The 21,951-nt window shown below is 38.0% G+C and overlaps 3 protein-coding genes across 3 annotated transcripts in view; 2 read left to right on the forward strand and 1 right to left on the reverse strand.

The window, feature by feature from the left end:
* The window catches only part of LOC122087551 (ranBP2-type zinc finger protein At1g67325-like), a 12,264-nt gene extending 1,599 nt beyond the window's left edge, over positions 1-10,665 (forward strand). The window contains exons 3-8 of the mRNA XM_042656718.1: positions 363-472; positions 4,436-4,649; positions 4,790-4,857; positions 4,964-5,027; positions 5,636-5,748; positions 10,055-10,665. Coding sequence (XP_042512652.1) covers positions 363-472; positions 4,436-4,649; positions 4,790-4,857; positions 4,964-5,027; positions 5,636-5,748; positions 10,055-10,189 — 704 coding nt within the window. The 3' untranslated portion in view covers positions 10,190-10,665. The remainder of the gene's footprint in view (positions 1-362; positions 473-4,435; positions 4,650-4,789; positions 4,858-4,963; positions 5,028-5,635; positions 5,749-10,054) is intronic.
* Positions 10,666-12,449: 1,784 nt separating this feature from the next.
* Positions 12,450-14,720, forward strand: LOC122087550 (pentatricopeptide repeat-containing protein At2g44880-like). The gene has a single exon (XM_042656717.1). It carries the CDS (start codon positions 12,652-12,654, stop codon positions 14,440-14,442), a length of 1,791 nt encoding a protein of 596 aa, XP_042512651.1. The 5' UTR covers positions 12,450-12,651; the 3' UTR covers positions 14,443-14,720.
* Positions 14,721-15,155: 435 nt separating this feature from the next.
* The window catches only part of LOC122086868 (ATP-dependent 6-phosphofructokinase 4, chloroplastic-like), an 11,619-nt gene continuing 4,823 nt past the window's right edge, over positions 15,156-21,951 (reverse strand). The window contains exons 6-11 of the mRNA XM_042655799.1: positions 21,132-21,261; positions 20,951-20,991; positions 20,001-20,225; positions 16,314-16,362; positions 16,067-16,221; positions 15,156-15,526 (exon numbers count right to left, since the gene is read on the reverse strand). Coding sequence (XP_042511733.1) covers positions 15,350-15,526; positions 16,067-16,221; positions 16,314-16,362; positions 20,001-20,225; positions 20,951-20,991; positions 21,132-21,261 — 777 coding nt within the window. The 3' untranslated portion in view covers positions 15,156-15,349. The remainder of the gene's footprint in view (positions 15,527-16,066; positions 16,222-16,313; positions 16,363-20,000; positions 20,226-20,950; positions 20,992-21,131; positions 21,262-21,951) is intronic.

The raw sequence follows: 21,951 nt of genomic DNA on the forward strand, positions 1-21,951 counted from the left end.
CCCCCCCCCCCAACCCAAAAAATAAATAAATAAATAAATAAATCATTGAGAAAGTCCAGGTTTACTCCTGATAGGAAAAAAATGGGAAGAGATAGTTACAGCATGGTTTGACAATTGTGAGCCCGTTATGTTGGTCTTGCTCCTAAAAAGTTTGATATTAATCCATGTTCTAAGTGCCAGACAGTGACATGTTCTGTTACATTTATACAAGATATGGCCCTTTTTCTAGTTTGGTTTGATTGATTTTTCGTTTGAAAATATTATAATTAACTGTACTTCTTTTGTCATTAACTGTACCATTGGCTGTTCAATGTGTCAGTTTGCAATACCATTATTCCTAAAACCATATTTATCCATGCCAGCTACACGGAATGATGGTGATTGGACCTGCCCACAATGTGGAAACGTGAACTTTGCTTTCAGAACTGTCTGCAATCGTGGAAAATGTGGGGCTGCCCGTCCCTCTACTCCGGTATGTCAGTTTCAGTTTTCGCATCCATAACATAATCCTGCTTGGCGGGTTCATTCGGTCCGACGTGATGTACAGAATTATGGGTTCCTTAAGCTGGAATAGAGCTTAAATTTGAATGTGTATCCTGTTTACCTGGGGGGTGGGGGGGAAAGCATGTCTATTTCTATTGTTTTGTCTTTGCCTATTATGGGACTCAATCCTTTTCACTGCCCGACTGACTTTATTTTTCCTTGCTTCACTTGGATATGTTTGATGTGCTTGCTCTTATTATTTAGAAACAAAATGCCCGTAAGTGTATTTGCTAGGTATTGGTAAATGGTGGTTGTACAGTAAACAGACACTGCTTTAACTTTCTTTGTTGACATTGTCTTTTTTACATCCATAATTTGCTAGCTGAAGGAGAAGGAGAACCTAAGGTGATAGGGTTGTAGAATGAGAGAGGAGAATACAATTCTTGATCTAGCTTGTTGATGGGAGTGGATAGAAGTGAGGCAGGTGGGTTGGTGTGTGTTTTTAATTTAACCAAGTTGTGGCTGGAAAGAGCTTTGAGGACAAATGTCCCATAGTTGATGCAGTATCCAATGTTGGATTGTCGAGGCTGTCGTGTAGGTTACAAGGCACCCCTTGAGGTCTAAGACTACCAATGGCCTAATGTGCTATGGTACCCAAGCCATAAACCTGAAGAGCTAGTCTCTTCATGTTATAAATCTCAATCTTTTCTCATTTTTACCCTTATATGTTTTTGTAATCTCCCTTGTAGCTAATTTAACCTTTTATAAGCCTACATTATACATGTATTAACCCTTCAAGCATGGTTCGAGAACTCGAGCGAAACATGCGAAATTTTGCATGTTTCGCAGGTATGGACCCAAGTCAAAACGAAACCTTAGGGGATTTAAAAAAATACCTGTTTCGACAGGTTTTGACCAGGATTCCCATGTTTCGACCGAAAAATGGGAAATTTCGACCTTCTCATGGAGATTTTCATTTTTTAGCACTTATTTATGCCAAATATCATTTAAGTAAATGATTTTATTTACTTAAGATATTACTCATAAATAAGGAAATACCCCTATTTGAATCCAATAAAAATAGTTTAAAAATCAAATTCCTAAAGGATAAAAGGTCAACCCCTTTGTCCAAGAATAAAAACTGGATTTTGGTTATGGGGGGCAATTTTCAACTTTTAAATATTGGGGTTTTTCTCAATTATGAAAATTTATAAATCCTATAATGTTAAAACATTGCTAAAAACCAAAAGTCCGGTAAAATAATCTTTTGTTTTGCTATCCCTAAAATTATTTTCATTCAGGCGATTTAACAGCATTCGCGCACTTTAAAATAAGTTTGTCCGGAGTATAACTATATCATCACAACTCAGATTTAAGTAATCTTAAACTTGTTGGAAAGCTGATTTTATGTTATACCTAATACAAAAAGTCTCATGTAAAAGTAAAAAATTTTTTAACAGTCAAACTTATTATAGAACAAGTGCATTTCTCTAAATGTTGATTCTTTATAACTTAATGTGACTTAATGTTGATTTTTTATGATTTGATGTGGCTAAATGTTGATTTTAATGACTTGATGTGGCTTATTGTTGATTTTTTATGATATAAGGTATACATAGCTTACTATATAATGTCAGAAAAAATAACATGCGTGCCTTGAGGGTAGTGAGTCACTACTTGGATGGAATCGCCTAGACACTCTACTTGGAAATGAGTTACTACTTTCGAGGGTTGAGTAATTGAGTCACTACTATTTAGTGTTGATAGATAACTGTTGATGATGTGATATTTTTATTTATTTTGGATCATTTGGATTATGTTTTATGTTTTGATATAGATTGTAGACTATATATAATCATTATGTAGTAAAGTTTCAGAATTTAAGCCAACAAGTCAACGTAATGATTATCGAACCTTTGGTTCACCACACAAGTAAGACTTTATGCATTTTTTTTATGAAACTAATTATGTGAATGTGTTAGAAATGTTTAAAATGCGCTGTACACAAAAAATCAGACAAAAAAAACACTGTTTGGGGGTCGAAACCTAAGTTTCCACCATACCAGAAAAAATTCCCCGGTATCCTCGAAATTTACTAGGTTTCCACCGAAATTTCGGTCTCCCCAGAGGTCGAAACCCGATACCATGAACCTTGCCTTAAAGATGATTAGTACCTGGACTATATTGGCTTGGGATGCAACATATGGCGATTTCTGTTGGGTGCATTTCCTGGTCAAAGTGTCGCTTGGGCATCGAGGCTGGATGGCCACGCTGTGGCTCACCTTTATACCATGGAAACTATGGATTAATTCTCTCCAAGAAGGAAAAAGAGGGATGCTTCCATTTCTGTTCCCAGAAAGGTTGATGTTAGGAACAAGTTGGGCATCTAGGGGATTTGTTTTCAGAAGGCACCATATCTGAGTGAACTAATTTTTATTTGCTAAATTCAATATTATTAGGAATAGTTGATTAAAGGTGGGAGAAGTGACATAGGTCGGTTGCTGCCGGTTCTAATTTGAGCTGAGTTGGGAGAAGTGATGTAGGTGGGTTGCTTTCAGGTCTAATTTGAACCAAGTTGTTTCTGGGATAAGCTATGAGGTCAACATCCCCATACATGAAGCAGTATCCAATGCTTTCAATGTGATGGAAAGGTTGGAATGTATTCATAGTTTGTCAAGATGTTGCCGAGGTGACAAGGCACCATTTGAGGTCCAAAGTGACCAATGTCCTTGCGTGCCATGGCACTTAGACCCTAAATCTGATGATCTTGTCTCATGTTATAAATTTTAATTGTTTCTCCTTTCTACCCTTTTCTGCCCCCTAATTTTCCATATTTGACCCCTTTAAACCTACATTATACGTATATTACTATATTTACACTTAAAAGATGAGAAGTACCTGGATAATATGGCTTGAGATGTTACCTGTGGCATTTCCCTTGGGCGCCATGGCATTGCCAAGGTGTCACTTAGGCATCAAGTCCCTTAGGCCCCTTGACATTGCCAAAGTGTTGCTTAGGCATCAAGAGTCAAGATAGCTGGCAAGTGCTGTGGTTTACCTTGTCACTATGAAAACTATGGATTTCCTCTCTCCATACAGGAAGGGGGTTGCTGCCATTTCTGTTCCTAGGGAGGCAGAGATTAAGGACAATTTGGGTATCTAGGAAATTTATTTTCACAAGGTATCATATTTGAGCAAACTTTTCTTTTGCTAAATTCAATATTAGTTGGTATTCGTCCCCCCCACCCCCCCATCACTTGAGTGAAAAATGCTTTTCCTTGTTTTCCAAGAGCGATTAAAGGCGAGTACTATGGCCTCCACACATGAACAAAAGCAGGAAAATGTTAGATGCTGTTTGTTTCAAACATTTATGTTATGATCTACTGTAATCAAAAACAATTTTGTTATAGGAATTTCAATCTCAGGTGAAATTTGATCGTGATAAATTGTTTTGACCCTATTGTCTGAAGTAAAAACATCATTCTCCTATCTAGCAGGAATAATCATTGTGAGCTGACTTAAGCTATCACTCATCAAATTCACTTGGCTGGGCAACTTGTGTTGGAAAACCATACAGTGAAATAATATGATTAAAATTTATTTGTGAATCTCATCATATATGTTCATTGTCAGAGTTAAAGAATTTCTTTTACATTGTCTAGATTTACATGTTGTCCATGTAGGCAGCGAGGAGAAGTTGTTAAAGTGAAGTAAAGTAATTCCATACCATGTTAAAGCAGCCGACCCCATTAAGTTGGGACAAGGCTTTGTTGTTGTATTCACATGTTGATAACATTAATTCTATGGTTCTTATTAGTTTCCTTGTCATATTAATTGTTAAATTGATGCATAGTTTGTATTGTATCAGTGGTCTGTGGTTTTGGCATTTCTATATTCATTTAAAATTTATTTATTATCTATGTTGTTGATTTGGGGATTTTCAATGTGGCAGAGAATGGGATCGGTTCCTGTCCCAAGTCCCTTCAACAATCCCCCTCCCTATTATCTTGGAGGCGTTGGGGCTCCCCCACCTATGCCACTTGGAATGCCTGGCAGCTATGGGCCTCCGCTCTCACTGGCTGGAATGCGATATGACTATGGAGCACATGGGAGTGCAACTGGGCCATATGGACTTATGTCTGCATATCCACCTGGACCTTTGGGAGGTATGATCTTTTCATCTGTAAATCCATGCAAACATGCATAAAAGCATTCCCTTTTCTTTATCCTTTTTTGGTATGTACATATATGAAAATTTGCATTCATACATAGTGCAGTATCTGTTAACTGATTTTTTTTTTTTTAGCTGTGGGTTATGGTCATGGAGCTGCTATGGATGGATATGGTTTTGGCTATCGGGGATCCCCGTTGCCGGTATACTATTATGCTTACTTTCATATTCCTATAGTTTTTACCCTCTTCTTTCCATTAAAATTACTTCATAGTTAATTTGATTTTCCTCTACTTTTTGATATTCTAGATAGCAGGTTCATGGTCCGGAGGAGGTATACCTGATAACGGCGCCTCTCGGAAACGTCGTGGAGGTGATTATGCTATCTTTAACTATGGTTGTACATTTGCTGATTGTTTTTCAGTGTACTATTTTTCATGATAAAGAATTGGTATTATCAATGTGAGGATGCTATTGATTTGGCATACATATGCTCCTCTCTGTCATATGGTTGTACTGGATGTTCTTATTATTAACTTTTTAGTTTCTGTTAGTGCTTCTCCATTCTGATCAGGTGAATACTATTTGTAGTATTGGTTCTCTTTTTATAATTAATTTGGTCACCGTGGCTTTTGTTATTACTTGCTTGTAATGGTTAATTGTGTGCCTATTGGTGATGTGATGAACCTTGATATTTTTAATGCATTTTTGGCTAATCGTATCAGTTAGTCTTAACGTGATAACCAGGGTTTTACCCTTGGGCCTGAACCATCAAACTGGGCAGGTTCAAGGGGCTCCTTGTTAGCAAAAAAAGAATTAAAAAAAATCAGCTAGTCTTAATGTATTATCTCCTTATTTGGCTTTCAACTATTGAGCTAGTCTCTTGCTGTGGAACTCTATCTTTCCCCCTGTTTTGTAAGAAATTCTATCTTCATTTGCATGGTCAGTCTATCTTCATAAACTGGTTCTGAATGTTTGCAGGACCAGATGGCTTATCTGAAGGCGATTGGGTTTGTCCCAAATGTGACAATGTTAACTTTGCTTTTAGAACCACATGCAACATGAAGAAATGTGGAGCTCCGCGACCATCTTCTGTAAGTTGTCCCTTACTTTTATTTGTTTTATTTATAATGTTATTGTGGTTTTTCACCCATCACGAAGAAAGATCATTCAGGGATCATGGACAATAATAGCTCCCCACTTTTCTTTTCTTTTTTCATTATTTCTGTTTTGTCATTTGTGGCAGTATTCTTTAGTTAGAATCAGCCCACCATATCAACCTCCGCTGAGGACAAGCCATGGATTGGCCTATCCAGACCGACCTGGGTTGTGATTGCTTGGGGGATTTGTTCTTGAAATTGCCTTCCAATTATTATCACTTTATGGGACCATGCTCGTGCCCTGTTATTTGTGTCACCCTTGTAACTTCTAGCAATACCCTAACATTGTAAAATGAATGTTTTATTTGTGTTAGAGTTGACAATGGAATATGATTTTATTGTTATGTTTATTTTCCATTCCACTATGTTTTAAATATTTAGTGATCCAATTTTGTTGCATTGGAGCACACCAGATCCATTTTTTTCTTAGTTTCCATATATATGCATCTCCACATTCTATCTCTTGAATATATGAAGAAATCTCATCAAAGCACTATGACAACCCCAGGCAAGGGTGTGGGTTGGGGCCTACTTTGCTGCCTAGGTTGCTTAAGAGACCAAACTATGGTAACCATCAAGATCTGATGCTTGTGGCCTGAATCCATTAAGAATGGGCTATCACTGAAAAACAGAAGTGGCAGTCAAAAAGGGATTTGGAGTTCCTTTATTGAATGTCAACACACTGGAGATAAGTATTTCTCTTATCTGTACGTAGGGAGGCTTGAGACTGGAGTTTTACTCCATAACGTTGAACTTTTCAACCTTCGTAAAATCTAGCTCTCTCTCTCTCACGCATACACGCAATTTCAAACCTGTCCTTGTATCCTCGTCATATAGGTTAAATTATGCTAGGGCCAAAAAGGAGAGTAGTTAAAACGACTAATAAATTTCTGAGCTAATACACCATAATATGAGATTCATCTTTTAGATTGGACTCATCAATGCTAGTAGTAGATACTCTATGTTTACCCATATACTATGTTTTTTCTTGCCTAATATATTTAAATGGCGGAGGTTGGGCAAGTGGGTGTCCTAGACCAATGGGCGGGGGGGGGGGGGGGTGGGGTGGGGTGGGGTGGGAGAGACAAACACTAGACGGACACCCAGGTGGCATGCCCACTCTTCTCTCGTATTCAAATATTGGTTATCTAGGGTTCGTGTTTGTATCAAATGTTTGTGACTTTCCTAGATGTCGTCAAAAATGAATCTAGATCATCCATTTCAGTGGTTCCTTCCATCTGAACTGTACATTTTGCACAGTAGTTTCACCAAAAAAAAAACATTTTGCACAGTAGTAAAAACACCACCCTCTTCTCCGGTGGAATCGCTGGAAAACTTTGTCAGAAAAATGCCTGAAAGCTTAAAATTATAAACCATGAGACCTTAAACCAATATACTACTATTACCGTTAAACCTTATAGGTATCGGCCGATACGATACTACTGATACACTACATGGAAATTTTAAAATGCTTTTGTATCGATATTTATCGTACGATACATACCGATACACACCGATACTCTTTGAAAATTTAAAAATCAAGGTGAAATGTACATTTCAGTATGTATTGATATGTACTGACCGATACGGTACGATACGGTGTGCTACGGTCATATAATTGCCAATATGGGTCATTTTTCAGAAAAATACAAATTTTTGAGAGGGGTTTTTGTTCTAAAGTTGCTGCCAGCCATTTTTCTCTCTAACTAAAGTGGAAATCAAGGTTGGGAAACAAGGATTTAACATCCATAAACAATTACAAATCTTGGATTCTCAATGCGATACTCTCAATTTAGTATTTATGCAGAATACATGTTATATATAGCTTTTTTAAACTATTTTTGTATGCAAAAGTGTTTCTTATCCATTTATGTGTGTATCTTTAATGTAACTCCGATACGATACGATATGCTCCGATACTCATCTTAATTTTGGCCAGCCTATACGGCGGCCGATACCGATACTTTAATCCTTGCATAATACCTTAAACTTAATTCAAATCTAAGCTTCATATTGGGAAACCATTGAAACCCCCGATGTGAAAAATAGCTGGAGTGGGGGGGAGTGAGAGGGAAATGTATCGCCACAGATAGGAGGAAGAGAAATCAGTGTAGAGAATGAGAAACACTGTTGGAGAGGGGGATTGCTGCCAGAGGAAAGGGTGCTCACCAGACCCGGAGTTGTAGATGGTCACTGCTACAGCTGTTGCGAGGATTGCTTTGCTGTCCACTGTCGCTGTCCGTTACTGTTGAGCTTGCAGAGAAGAAGGGACTATTGAATTAGACAAAGGAACATCAAGGGCAGAGAAAGATGATTCTCTAAAATTACTAACCCACAGTGCCTATCCCCATTTTACCCTTATCTGTATTCTATGCTTGAGGGGTAAACTATTCTTGTGCTATCGAGGAAAGCAGAGTTTTCTGGCATTGATCTTTTTCCATGTGTGTGTGACCATTGCTACTAATGCATGCTGTAAAGAACAGAAACTAAAGAGTACCTTTTAGGATTATTAAGCCAAAATTGAACGTTCACTATGATATTGGATTGCCTTAAGTGCAAATTATATGTTAGATAGCTGGAAGCATAGTTGTCAAGGCAACCTATGGTGGTGGAGGGACGCCTAAGCGTTGGCACCCGCCTAGGCACCCAAGTGTAAATCCCCCCCCCCCTTTCTTTGCTAACATCATTTGGTATGCTACAACATATAGATTATGTGATAAAAAAAATTAACATTAAGACACATCAAGTCATCAAACACCAGATACATCAATACTCTATGATAAAATTTTGAAAACATTTAAAATAAAACATAAAATCAAGTAAACACAGAGTTGAAATAATGGGCAGGTCAAGGGATTTCAGATCAGAATATAGTGTAATAACAATCAATAATGAATAAACATAGAGCTAAAAATAGAAATTATAACCAGTTTCAGAAATCAGAATTGAACAATTTCAATAGAAATAAGATTTTGAAATTGATGGTAAAATTCAGGCTTTAAAACAGAACTGAAATTATGCAAGAATCAACAGCAGCAACAGAATTGTAATCTGAAATTAGATTTAGAAAATCTAAGTCTGAACACAACAGTAAGATCTAGAAGAAGTGTAGTCGCAGAGAAGAAGAAGAGGATTACATAACAGAGAAGTGAGCAGGGTGCAGCGGTAAGGGAAAAAATGAAGCAAAAAACAGAGTAGAAGAATGAAGGAGAAGAAAGAAGAAGAAGTGAGTATGGAGCAGCAGTGAAGAAAAATATAAATGGAAAACAGTGGAGAAGAAAGAAGAAGTAGGGAGCAGCTTTTTAAAAAACGAAAGAAGTAGTGAGCAGCTTAAAAAAAAAATCGAAAAACAGAGGAGAAGAAGGAAGAAGGTAACTGTCTAACACTATAAAACTAATTTACTTACCTTGCCAGAACTGGATAGTAGGAAGAAGCTTCACCAGAGCTGGGACAGTGGGAAGAATCTTCGCTGGAGCCAAAATCGAGGGAGGAAGCTTCGCCAGTGCTGCTGGTTTCTCACAAACACGAAGGAAGGATCAAGAGTTTTGGAATCTGGTGTTTTGAAAGGGCTTTTCATACGCTTGATCCTATGAAGCAGGGTGTAGATATTAGAATACACCCCACAAATGAGAAGGAAACTTAGAATAATACCTTCTTACATTATATAAAGTACATAACACAAAAAGGCGACTGCCTAGTCCCCTTGCACTTACTTTACCACCTGGATGCCAAGGCACCGCCTTGACAACTATGGTCGGAAGATACCCTGAATACAGAAACATGCAATGTTTTCTCTTGCTGTTGGAAAGAATTGAACTGTTCGTTGGCCCTAGTCACACAATGATTTTGGGTTTGGAAAGAGGCAAGAGATGCAATATGCTGCATTGGATCTCTATTCGCAATTGTTGAAAATTTCTCAAGGATCGAGGGATACATCCAAGGTGCTGCTTTTTAAGCTTTAAAGTTTGAGATGTAGCATACAGTACTGCATCAACCTGCATCATACAAATTTTTGCCTTGATTTCCTCTTGTCCATGTTATGGATGGTGGATATATCTTAATTTCTTGTTTGTTTGTTTTGTGTTCATATGAATATTTATCAACACTGCCCAGATTTCTCTATGGAAGTGCAATTGTTTCACACACGGTAGTGATAATTTTATGTTAATGCATGCTCATATATTGACATAAACATGCACATATGGGTACTTGCACTGATTTTTTCATGGTATGTTTTAAGGGTCCAAATCAGTCAGATTCGGGTGTCCCGGAAGGTAGCTGGACATGTACCAAATGTGACAACCTCAACTATCCATTCCGAACGGTCTGTAACCGCAAGGGTTGTGGGAATGAGAAACCAGCTTCTGCAAAGTAGTTGATCAATCACATGATTGGTTGTAGATTCGCCTCTATGAGCTTGGTGTATGCAATCCACTGGGACATTTCAACATTACATGGGTAATTTGGAAATTGGGGACAACTGACTATAAAAATGTCTTAGGTTTTGGCATGATAGCCTGAGTTTTAGGTTTTTCATTTTTCTCCTTCTTTTCCTTTCCTAAGCCAAGTGCCAAGGTATGTGTGCTGCAAACATTGAATGCATTGGATTTCCTTCAGCAGCGAGATTGGGTCTGGACCTTCATTTATGTTTATGAAGCATGTCTAATCCAATTTTTTAAGAGTAGTTAAGTGGAACTGTTTCTTTCTTTATATAGCAGTCTAGTCGGCAGTTATATTTTACAGTGTGTACTTAGCACAATGTACTCTTCAGTTTGTAAATTATTTATTTAAGGTGCGAAACCATTGACATGTACATTGAGATTTTATTCAAGGTATTTTTCATTACAACAATGTTTGGAATTGCTGTGTTCCCTGTGGGCGACACTGGCGCCTCCTTGGCCAGCAGTCTTGACAATCTCTGGATGCTGATATACGTGTATCTTGAATTATGCATTGCTTCTTTTTTACGTTTTTGGTGTTATGATTTACAGGGTGCATTTTTCTGAAACCGCGAGATCCACAGAGCCATGAAATCGATTCTCATGCTTTGAAAGTGGATCAGATCTGTTTTGGGGTTATTGAAATTAGCTTGTTTGGCTGTTGATTTTATGGTTTCTATATGCTGGATGTTGTTTGGATCCTGAATGGTTTAGGAACTTCCATTGGCTATTGGTGAGTTGGCTAAGGAAGATGGACTACCTGATTTCCAAAACAACCCCCCCCCCCCCCCAAAAAAAAACCCCCTGCCCCTCATTTTATTAGCAGATTTTATTGAAATTCTTGAAAGTAGTAAGGGAGCAATAAAGGGACAGCAAAGCCACATAAGCCATTAGCAGCGGGGAGTGGGGACACCAGCTGGGCAAGCAGGCTCCAGCAAGCTACGCAGGGTCATGCTAATATGAACTAGGGAACTGTCCCATGCGGTAGGCCATTATCAGTTCTTTGGATGATCACCAACTAAATTGATCCACATTATACTAACTTGGGCATCCCTTGTGCTTCCTCGATGCCTTCACAGGTGCCATCCACATCAATATGGTCCATCCATTCTGATTCAAGGGATCATATTGAATCAAACAATATGCCTAAAATTTGATAGATCTTGACCATTAAAGTGAAGGGTGTCAAACTTAAGCTGACACAATCATTACTTAGTTCGATTGTATATGCCTAAAAGCGGAAGAACCTTGTTCCAAGCTTAGTCGAACAATGTACAAAACAATGCAACATCCCATGCCAAAGCTCAAGTGAAACAGTTTAATTTGAGCCAGATTGTTCTATAAGACGAACATTTTAGGACAGTTTTCCTCCACTGTGAATCTGTGATAAAGGAAAGTACACTGTGATCAACATGCTGCAAATAGTGCAACTTAACTGTTATGCTATAAGCTCGCACATCTAGAAGCATCATTAATATTTCACTTATTTCACTTATTTTATGAAGTAGATAATGTCCTCCCAATTGCTCCTGACACTCATCCCAAGACACAGAGCCTTATTGGCAGGATTATCTGTGAAGGGAAACTGCCTCCAACTTGTACTCTCTCTAAAAAGTTCAACATATATGCATACCTTCCAATACACCACATATTGATTTTAGCTTAAAGAACGGGTGAGGAGATGCTGCAAAAAATGTGCATAACATTGGCACCCTTTATAATGATATGACATTTTAAAATTACGTTTAAAAACCTTTTTATGTCATTATTTTAAAGAACTTTTGATAATAAAATGAGAGATAAATAAAAGGATTCAGATCCTCTTCAACATACAAAGGTTGGAGAGTGACCAACTAGACACAAAAGAGGAGAGATTATCACAACCAAGGTTTAATTATCCATACTGGTGTTGGTCTTTTTGATACTGAAATGGATCAGATAAGATCGATTCGGATCAATCAATTTTACCTTTACTTTTCACAAAAATTAGATATATATATTCTGATCTAGATCGATATATGGTAGGACCAATACAGCCGATCTGATATCGATACCTAAAGCCATGATCACAACAGTTTATTATCATTATTTTTTTTTAAGTTCTACGGTTGGAATGGAATAAGTGCCTTGCATCTGTTATACTTATTCCCATCCAACCGTGTAAAAGGTGCATTCCAACTATAGGGAAACCGTAATTTAAACGTCTGGAGAATGCTGAAAACGGGTTACAAATGGCTATGAAGGTCTTTAGTGAAACGAACCTGCAAGCAAGACTGACGCAGCTTTCTCCAGGGAATGGAGGCGAGGGAGAGAAAGATCTCGTTCTTCTTGTCATTCGGTCATTCCTTGTTCCTCGTAATCTCGTTGGATCAAACGTCTCTATATCGAATGCACAGACATGAGAGGACAGTCCTTGTGGAGCCCAATAGAGAGGGAATTCCTCACTCTTCTGCAAAGGCGGAACACCTGGAATTCTCTTCTTCAAATCCATGCTTTTATGCTCAGAAATGCCCTTGAAACAAACGTTAATCTGCTCACCAAATTCGTCATTGTGTGTTCTTCGGTTGCACTTAGCTTTGGACAATCTGACCCACTGGCTGGAGTCAGGCATGCTCGCTGTGTATTTGATCATCGATGTCACAGGGATGACACATTTCTCTGCAATTCCATGATTAGAGCTCACGTCGACAGGAACCAATTTAAAGAGTCTGTGAAACTTTATCGATGCCTTCGAAGCAAAACACTTTTTGCGCCAGATGACTACACGTTCTCATCCTTGGTGAAGAGTTGTGGATTCAATTTGGCCATTAAAGAAGGACAACAGCTCCATAATCAGGTGATGAAGATGGGTTTTGGCTCTGATTTGATCGTATCAACTGGAATTGTCGATATGTATGCTAAATTTGGAAATATGACATTGTCCAGAACCTTGTTCGATGAAATGCCTAACAGAAGTCAAGTGTCTTGGACAGCTATACTTGTTGGGTATGCACGGACAGGGGAGGTGGAAACTGCAAGGGAGCTATTCAATTATATGCCTCAGAAAGATCCCGCAGCTTTCAATGCAATGATAGATGCTTTTGTCAAATCAGGGAATGTGGATTCTGCTAGGGAGTTGTTTAATGAGATGCCAGAGAGGAATGTTGTCACTTGGACTACTTTGATTCATGGGTATTGCAAGAGTGGTGATCTCAAAGCTGCTAGATTACTCTTCAATGCAATGCCAGAGAAGAATCTGATCTCATGGAATGCGATCATTGGGGGTTACTGTCAGAACAAGCAACCTCAGGGGGCTTTAGAATTGTTCAGGGAGATGCAATCATATGCTTTGCTTGAGCCAGATGAAGTCACTATTGTGAGTATTCTTCCAGCTATAGCTGATTTAGGAGCATTAGATTTGGGTGGTTGGATTCACAGATTTGTCAGGAGAAAGAAACTCGATAAAGTGAGAAATGTTTGCACCGCACTGGTAGACATGTATGCTAAATGTGGTGAAGTCCTGACAGCAAAACAAGTTTTTGACAAGATGCATGATAGAGAAGCAGCTTCTTGGAATGCCATGATTAATGGGTTTGCCATAAATGGATGTGCTAAGGAGGCACTAGAGGTGTTTTTGGAGATGCAAAAGGAAGGAGTTGAACCAAACGAGATAACCATGCTTGGGGTCTTATCCGCTTGTAATCATGGTGGCCTGGTCGAGGAAGGGAAGAAACGGTTTCAAGAAATGGAGGGGCATGGCCTCTCCGCAGGAGTCGAGCATTATGGTTGCCTTATAGACCTTTTGGGGAGGGCAGGGCATTTGGAGGAAGCTGAGCAATTGATTGAGAAAATGCCTTCTGAGATTAATGGGATAATCTTGAGCTCTTTTCTGTTTGCTTGTGGTTGCCGTGGAGATGTTCTTAGGGCTGAGAGGATGATGAAAAGGGCATTTGAAATGGAGCCAAAGAATGATGGGAATTATGTCATGTTGAGGAATTTGTATGCTGGGGAGAGAAGATGGAAGGATGTGGAAGAGATTAAGAGTTTAATGAGGAACAACAACACCAGGAAAGAGGCTGGTTGCAGTGTCATCGAGGTTGACGGAGGGACTTGGGAATTTGTAGCAGGGGACAGAGTGCACCCCCAGTGGCAGTTGATAAATTGGGTGCTCGGGCAATTATTAGTACATATGAGGGGAGAAACCACTTGATTATGTATACAGGGAATGACAATTGAGAACTATTAACCATTACAACTCAGGAGAGCACAAGAGGTGACCAAACTCGATACAAACCTCTAACAATGATTCTTATGAGTGATATTTAACAAAAACTTGTTATAGGGTATATGTGGTGGTTAACACATGAGTTGTACCTTCCCACTTAGGATAATGGGAATTTTGTTGCTGTAAGATATCTGTTTGATAAATCTTTGGGTGAAAGAAAAAAACTTTTTCATCCAAAAATAAGAAGTTTCTTTATTCATCTACAAAGCACTAAAGGCAGCATTTCCCTTTTCCTTAATTAGAGAACACATTATATCTTCATGCTGAGGATGGTAGTCTTCTCACGACCTTATTTCTTCCAGATGGTATGATTGGATTCACCCATGACCAGAACAGTGGGAGAAAAGCAAGTTCTCAGTTGCTAATATTGGCGTACATGGATGTTTTTAACTCGTATGATATATCTCCTACTCAAAACACTCTTTTTTGGACAGCTGCAGTGTTCACATATGCTATTATTTTACTTTCTTTCAATGAAAAATGCCTGGAAGTAAAATAAAGTAGAGGAAATCTTACTTTAGTCACTTACATTACAGTCTTTGGACATAAAACAGTATTTCCTACTATAAAACTTTATATACTCTTTTTTTTATTCTGCCTATTTTATGTTATTAAAAAAAAAAAATGAATATGGTTCCTTGAGGCTAAAAAGGCTAACAATTAAGCAGATCACTATTCAAAAAATATGGGTCCACATGAACCTGTATTGTACATCACATTAAGTTAAAATATGACCTTGGAGCTGCACCAGGTAGTGAGAGCTCTTATGTGGCTATTAAAAAATAAGATATGATGCTACTTCGTATGGGTTTTTCATTTTCACTGCAGATGTTCATGGCAACTGCACAGAAGAATTTGTTATGTGGTCAAGCGTTTTAACAGTTTCTTCATCATCCGTTTTTTTCCTGACCTCATCATGGCTCAAGAAACTTGGTTGGTTTGTTGAGGCAAGAAGTCTAGCCCACATCCTGTCTGTCAGCTTTACTGTGTTTTGAGTCTCTGTCACACGCTGCACAACCATAACAACTAAAACTCAGTTCCACATTTGTACATATCAACACTGTCAAATCCAAGTATGTAGAAGTAGAACCACTAGTAGAGATGGAACCATTGGTGTAACAGATTCAAGAGCAAGTGTAAGCATTAGTATCATGGAAAAAGCCCTATTATCATGCATATGCACACAATGACAAATAGCGAGAGCCTCATGGTCCAAACCTAGATCTGCTGGACCCTAAATCCAATCTGTTGAACCTCATATTATGACTTACCCAATGGGGGATTCAGAAGAGATTTTCCTGTGGGGTTGAAAGGGAGGTGATACATCTGCTGTTTTGTTTAAACTCTTTTTTGAAGAATTCCAAGTGAAATAACAAATTCATGCCAGGAATGTGGCATAACAAAGATGTACAGTGATAAAGAAGATACTGTTAATTCACAAAGTAACACCATAGAGCTTTTATTTTGCCAAGATCCTTTGTTCAAAACTACCCAATGTGACATTTGTTCATAGAAACTAGCAAAAAATAGACGCCAAGTGGATACTCACATTGATTGGAATGTAAGCATGTCTGCTGTTTACGGGTCCAACTGTGAAGCCTGTGAACCCTGCCATGGCCCCATGTACTGCACTATGTGCAAGAAGAGTGCAGTAGATATTGTCAGATGCATTACTTGGAATAGCTCGGATCATGTATGTTGGATCTGCATAGAGCATTTCAAATGTTTGTACAAAACCAAAATGAAACCAAAGTAAACAAGCAAAAAATAAAATATATTATTATCCTAATAATTACCTATATACTTCAGATTTACTGCCATCTTTGGGTTCATTATGAAATGATCCTGTGGAAGAAAAATAAGAATCAGTAAGGCAACAAAGAATGGAAGAAGAGGGAAGGAAAGAAGCAAAAGAGAATGAGATCCCACACACCGAGTAGCAATAATAAACACACCTTAAAGAAGAAAATTCAAACTCAGAAGTCCAAGCTAAAGATGTAATGCATCATAAAACAAATAAAATAATGGATTCAGATAGTGAGAATTTGGATGGGAATATAAATAATATATAACAGACAAGATTAATGATCGCGGTGTCTGCCCACAACCACAAAGTGCAATAGAAAATGAGAAACAAGCTTCAGAAGGAGGGATTGGACGGAGTTGGGCACAAAGAAAGGGGAAGTTTCAGGAGCTCGTCTGTTAGAGGTCAATGAAAGGTGAGGTGTCTTGGGGGCCAGCAGCGGGGTGTTAGCAGAGTGAAAGGATGTTCAAGGAGGGTAAGGTGTTTTTGATAAGTAGATATCTGAAGTAGGTGTAGGTGTTGGTGTTGGTGTTGGTGTTTGTAGAAAACCAAAGATCTGTAACCAGTAACTCGAATCAAGGGTTTTGATTCGAGTGGAATGGTCAGGGGCTGAGATTTGCGTTTTATCAAATTTGTGAAGTATATTTTGTAAATTATAAGGTTGGACAGTGGTTTGATTTTTAATATTTTTTTTGAAGTGTTCAAGACACGCCTTTTTGTGTTCAGGGTCTGTCAAATTATCAATGTATTCAAAAATATTTGATTGGGGAGATGTTCGCAACCTGCGAACAGATTTGGGAGCAAAATCTTCACAACTTAAACCAATAATGCAAGAATCACAAGCACAGGCTTGGAAGTTGTCATTATCAGTTGGAGACAGAATGCTCAGAGGCTTTTACTTGGTTTAGTTTGTAATTTTGCTCATCAAAAGATGAGGAAGAGGTGTCTTGAAAAAGGGCTAAGATTTGGGATTTATTTTCATCAGAAATCTGTAAAGAATTAATTCTTTTTGAAACTCGACAATACTTGGCGATGTGGCCAGGTTTACCACACCTACAGCATCCTTGGGAAGTTTGATCTGGTTTGGGATTTTTAGGTGCCTTGAAAGGCCTTTTGTATTTGTTATACTTTGGCTTTTTAGAAGATTTTTGATAAAATTCAGGGGTAGTAAAAGGTTTGCGAGGAACGTATTTGTCTGGTTTGTAAAGTTTTTTGTAATATTTACGGGAAGATTTGTGTTTATGCTTTGTTGGAGGCCTGAGGGGAGCAAAGCCAAATTGTTCGCAGAATCCTCCTAATTCTCGTTTGTAAAATTTATTTTCTTTATTAATTTGTTTTCTTAATCTAATATCAGTACACAAGGCTAAGCCTTCTTCATGAATTAGATTAATAATTTGGCTGTAAGTCATTTGGTCATATGGGATAATCCCATCATTTTCTTTACGAAGACGTTTGATTTTTTCTGAAAATAAAGTTAGAAGACCTGTAAGAAATTTTTCTTTCCAACAGGGAAGGTTTGCGTCGGGTCTGGTTAAAACTTTGGTCAGAAAGGTATCTTTGTACCATTTTAAGTCATGTAATTTTTTACACCTAAGGTCTGATAATTGTTCGGTTGTTCTGTCTTTGAGACGAGAAGGGTTACTTTCAGTTTTTTGGTCATCAGTCAGGACATAATCCCACCAACCTTTGAGTTGGCCGGTAAAACCAGAAATAAGCAAGGTTGCAACGGCACTGTCAGCCGTATTTTTGATACAGTGTGCGTTACTAACCATGGTCATTTTTTGTAATTTGTTCATGAGATTATGTTCGGACAAACCATCTATGTCCCATTCATAGATGATTCCACTTTGATAAGAAGCTTGAGGAGTTGTTCCTCTAGCTTCAATTTGTAGGTCAGGGAAGACTGGGTGTTAATTTGAACTTTGACCAATTTGATTAATTTGTGAGATAACCGGAGACTCATAGTCAGAACTAGACGAAGAGTCGGAGGAAAATCCATCAAGGGTAAGAACCTGACGATTGACAGATTCAGCAGTTGGTTGATTCTGTGTTGGCGTTTGTGGTGGGGTTTCAGATGCAGTCAAGGTTGCGAGCCTATGGTTGATTTGGTCTAATAAATATGATTTGTTAAGTTCATGTTGGTGTGTTGGGGGTATATTGTATGGTTTGAAAAGGGGAGTCAAAGGTGGAATATATTGGCAGTCTCCCTCCATCATATATTTATAATAAGTAGATCCAAGTACAATCATAGGTGAAATGAGAAAGACAATCCTAGTCTAACTCTAATTTAGGAAACTAGAGATCTAATCTAATTAGGAAATTAAATAACCTAATGCAACTTGTCACGATGGGGACACTCCCCCTGTTGTGGAAACATATTCCAACAGTGTTGGATGTGGGAGTGGCAGGTTTGAAGTGGGATGGGATGCTGGAATTGACAGTCTTTTTTCATTGCTTCTTTGTCTTTATCCTCTTTTTTGGAGTGTCTTCTCCTCTACAGAAGTATAATGTGCATGTTGACCATTGCTCCCCCCAGGGGGAAAAAAAAAGGGAAAAGAGAAAACATACAGAGCGGGCGCACAAGAGGGTCCATGACATTGGGCTGTCAAAGTAGGGGCAGAGCTTTAAATTTGTATCTTAATTTTGGTACTCTTAGCAGAGTAAGGTGTTGTTTTGGTTGGTTTATATTTGTGGTTTTCTCAGTCTGCTTTACATTTTACTGAATTCACTTGGGATTTAAGTTGTTTTGGGGTTCTGCTGCTAGATAGTTTTGTGAGTATCAGAGGCTAGGAATCTCTAATTCCGTTTTGTCTCCTTGGATTCAGTTGAGCCTTTTGGAGTGTCTTTGGATCTCTTCTTAACCAATAGAATTACTAAACATTAAATAAATGGGTGAAATATTAAATGTTAAACTCTTCTATTCAAGCTGTTTTGGTTATCTTTGTCTTGTGGTCCCGGTTCAGAGAAGATATCTTGAACAGCATGTGCAATCAGTGAAGGAACATACATATGGATGTGTTATGTGTTACTGTTTATCTGCATATTCATATCTCTCTGATGGATTGAATTCACGAGAATCAAGTGGAAGAAGAGAATCTTTGTTCGTCCACAATTAGTAGTTCCCCTGATTTTGCTTCCATTTGAAAGGTTATCGAGTTAGCTTTCCAACAAGACCAAGATCATGAAATTCTAAGTTGTACCGGTGGGTTATAAATGATTTACTAAATAAAGTGTAAGTCTATGACCGCATTTTTCATTTTTTTTATTTTTAATTAGTTTAGGAGTTCTTCTGGGGTCATGTTAGTCCTTCAAGTTAGTAATATGTATAGGGCTTAAGAGTCTATAGATACATCTGATTGAGATATTGTGATTAGATTTTATTTCAAATCGTCACTTGGCAAGAATATTTCTCCCTTATATTTGGGCCCTCTCACACACACACACACACAGATCCAGCTACCAAAACAATCATGAACAGTACGTGAAAGGCAACTACATGATTAACTTTATATCTTTCAATATAATGAGAGAACTAATTCAAACAGATTCAGTGTATTTTTTGCATGAAGGAGAAGCAGTATCAATTGACATGAAATTTTTTCATCAAGCTTAAACCCAGGAATATATGAAGATGAGGATAATGACAAGCAAAGGAAGAAAAAGACCATGTGTACTAAACCTTGATCTTTTGAGAAAGCCATGGCCCGACGTCTTGGAGTAGCCTATTCCCTGATGCGTCTTTTGCATCAACTGCATGCATGCTTTGAGCAACCAGCTCTTGTCCAGCACCTTCTGCCAGCACAATAACCATGTGCCCATTTTCTTTAAGGCGTTGTTCAATAAATTCAAAAATCCCACCATGGCCCTCAAGATAAAATGGAGACTCAGGAATCAAGCAACAATCCTGCCAACAAAAAAAGGTATATTTCTAACTCCTTCAAATTCACTATCCTAGATAATGTCATCAGAACTGGAAAAGTGCAGTAATTGTTTGGTGACCTAAGGGATGCTGCACTATTAAATTCACAACCTTTATCATTACTTATAGGGGGAAAAAAGGCGCAAGTCCTGCCCAAATGCTCAACTAAACTCAGTATAGCCTAGCCCAACGAGGTCAGCTACACAAATCCTGTTTCACCATTCCTCTATTTAAAGCCATAAGCAGATAACTCAACTAGACATATAAATAGGAATATAGCAGCACAATAGTCATTACTTGTTTAGGTACAAAACATATTATAGACTTCAAACTAGAACGATGGTGACTCAAAGGAAGAGGTAGTCCTACGAAGGACCACAGATTTCTAATTCTATTTCTAATCTCAAAAAAAGTTAAGAAAGTTTAAGGAGGTGAGTAGAGTCTAATGAAACAATAGGCCTCCTGGATTGACAACCCATTGGGCTGACTTTGCAAAACTAGCTCTGACACATAGATCACCTCTCACAAGTGAAGCAGCCAACACATACCTGCTTGATTGCAATTCATACTAAGGTCCAACAATAATATCTTCAATTTCCTCAAGTTGTACGTTATGCCATCACCTATTGTGTTATAGACATTGGATTCACAGATCTTCTGTGATTTTCAGTGAGTATGCAAATTTAGAGTACCATGATATATGGTCTTACCACATCACGACTTGCCAAAGTTGCATGCATAGCAATGAACCCTGAATCAGGAAATTGAAATATCTATATTAGAAACCCTGTGTAATAAATCCCTTAATCTCAGAACTCGACATTACTTTAATCCAAATTTATGCAGGAAGTCTGCCTAGATAATAAAAGAAATTATTACAATTCTCCTTACCACAGTAGCGACCCATAAGCCTCACAATACCAATTCCATTTTCCACACTTTCAACCTCAACATGTGCAGCATTTATGGCTCTCTGTGCTTCTTCTACAGCAGTATCAAAACCGAAAGATTTGTCTATCACCTAAAGCCAAGCATTAAAACTTAAAACCATATTTAACATAGAGAAACAGTATTTCGTTTAACTAATAAAAATGGCGTGAATTGAAATAAAGAAGAGTATAAATATTTTAAAGAAAATTCATTATACAAATGCTGAACTGATCTTCAGCCTATGATTCAACTCTTCTCTTTAATTGATAATGGAAAACTTTCACAAAAACTATTTATTTTTTTGAAGGTCTTAACCACACAAGTAGAACAAAAGCAGAGTATATAGTGTGTAATTTTAGTAACAATAGGAGAGTGCAGACATTGGCACAACAGTAAGGTTTCTCCATTGTGACCTGGTGGTTGTGGGTTCAAGTTGGGAAACAGCCTCTCCACGAACCAGGTGTAAGGCTGCATACATTATGACCTCCCCAAACCCCACAGTGGTGAGAGCCTCGTGCACTAGGCACACCCTTTTTAATTTTAAGTAACAATAGGTCTAAGAATGGGGTGGTGAAAAATGATGATAGGGAGATACCACAAAGTGAAATTTTTTGGTACCTAGGTTCAATCATAAATAAAGAACGGAAATTAGAGGACAATGTAGCACAAAGAATTAGAGTAGAGTAAATAAAGTGGAGGGGTGCCTCCAAAGTGTTTTGTTATCAACATATTTCTTTAAAACTCAGAGGAAATTTTTATAGGATAATCATTAGACCGACAA

Source organism: Macadamia integrifolia, chromosome 8 (genome assembly GCF_013358625.1).
Source record: "Macadamia integrifolia cultivar HAES 741 chromosome 8, SCU_Mint_v3, whole genome shotgun sequence".
Lineage (NCBI taxonomy): Eukaryota > Viridiplantae > Streptophyta > Magnoliopsida > Proteales > Proteaceae > Macadamia > Macadamia integrifolia.

What these genes read in the sequence shown, in the direction of transcription:
- LOC122087550 (XM_042656717.1), top strand. Translation starts at nt 12,652, where the DNA reads ATGAGAGGACAGTCCTTGTGGAGCCCAATAGAGAGGGAATTCCTCACT.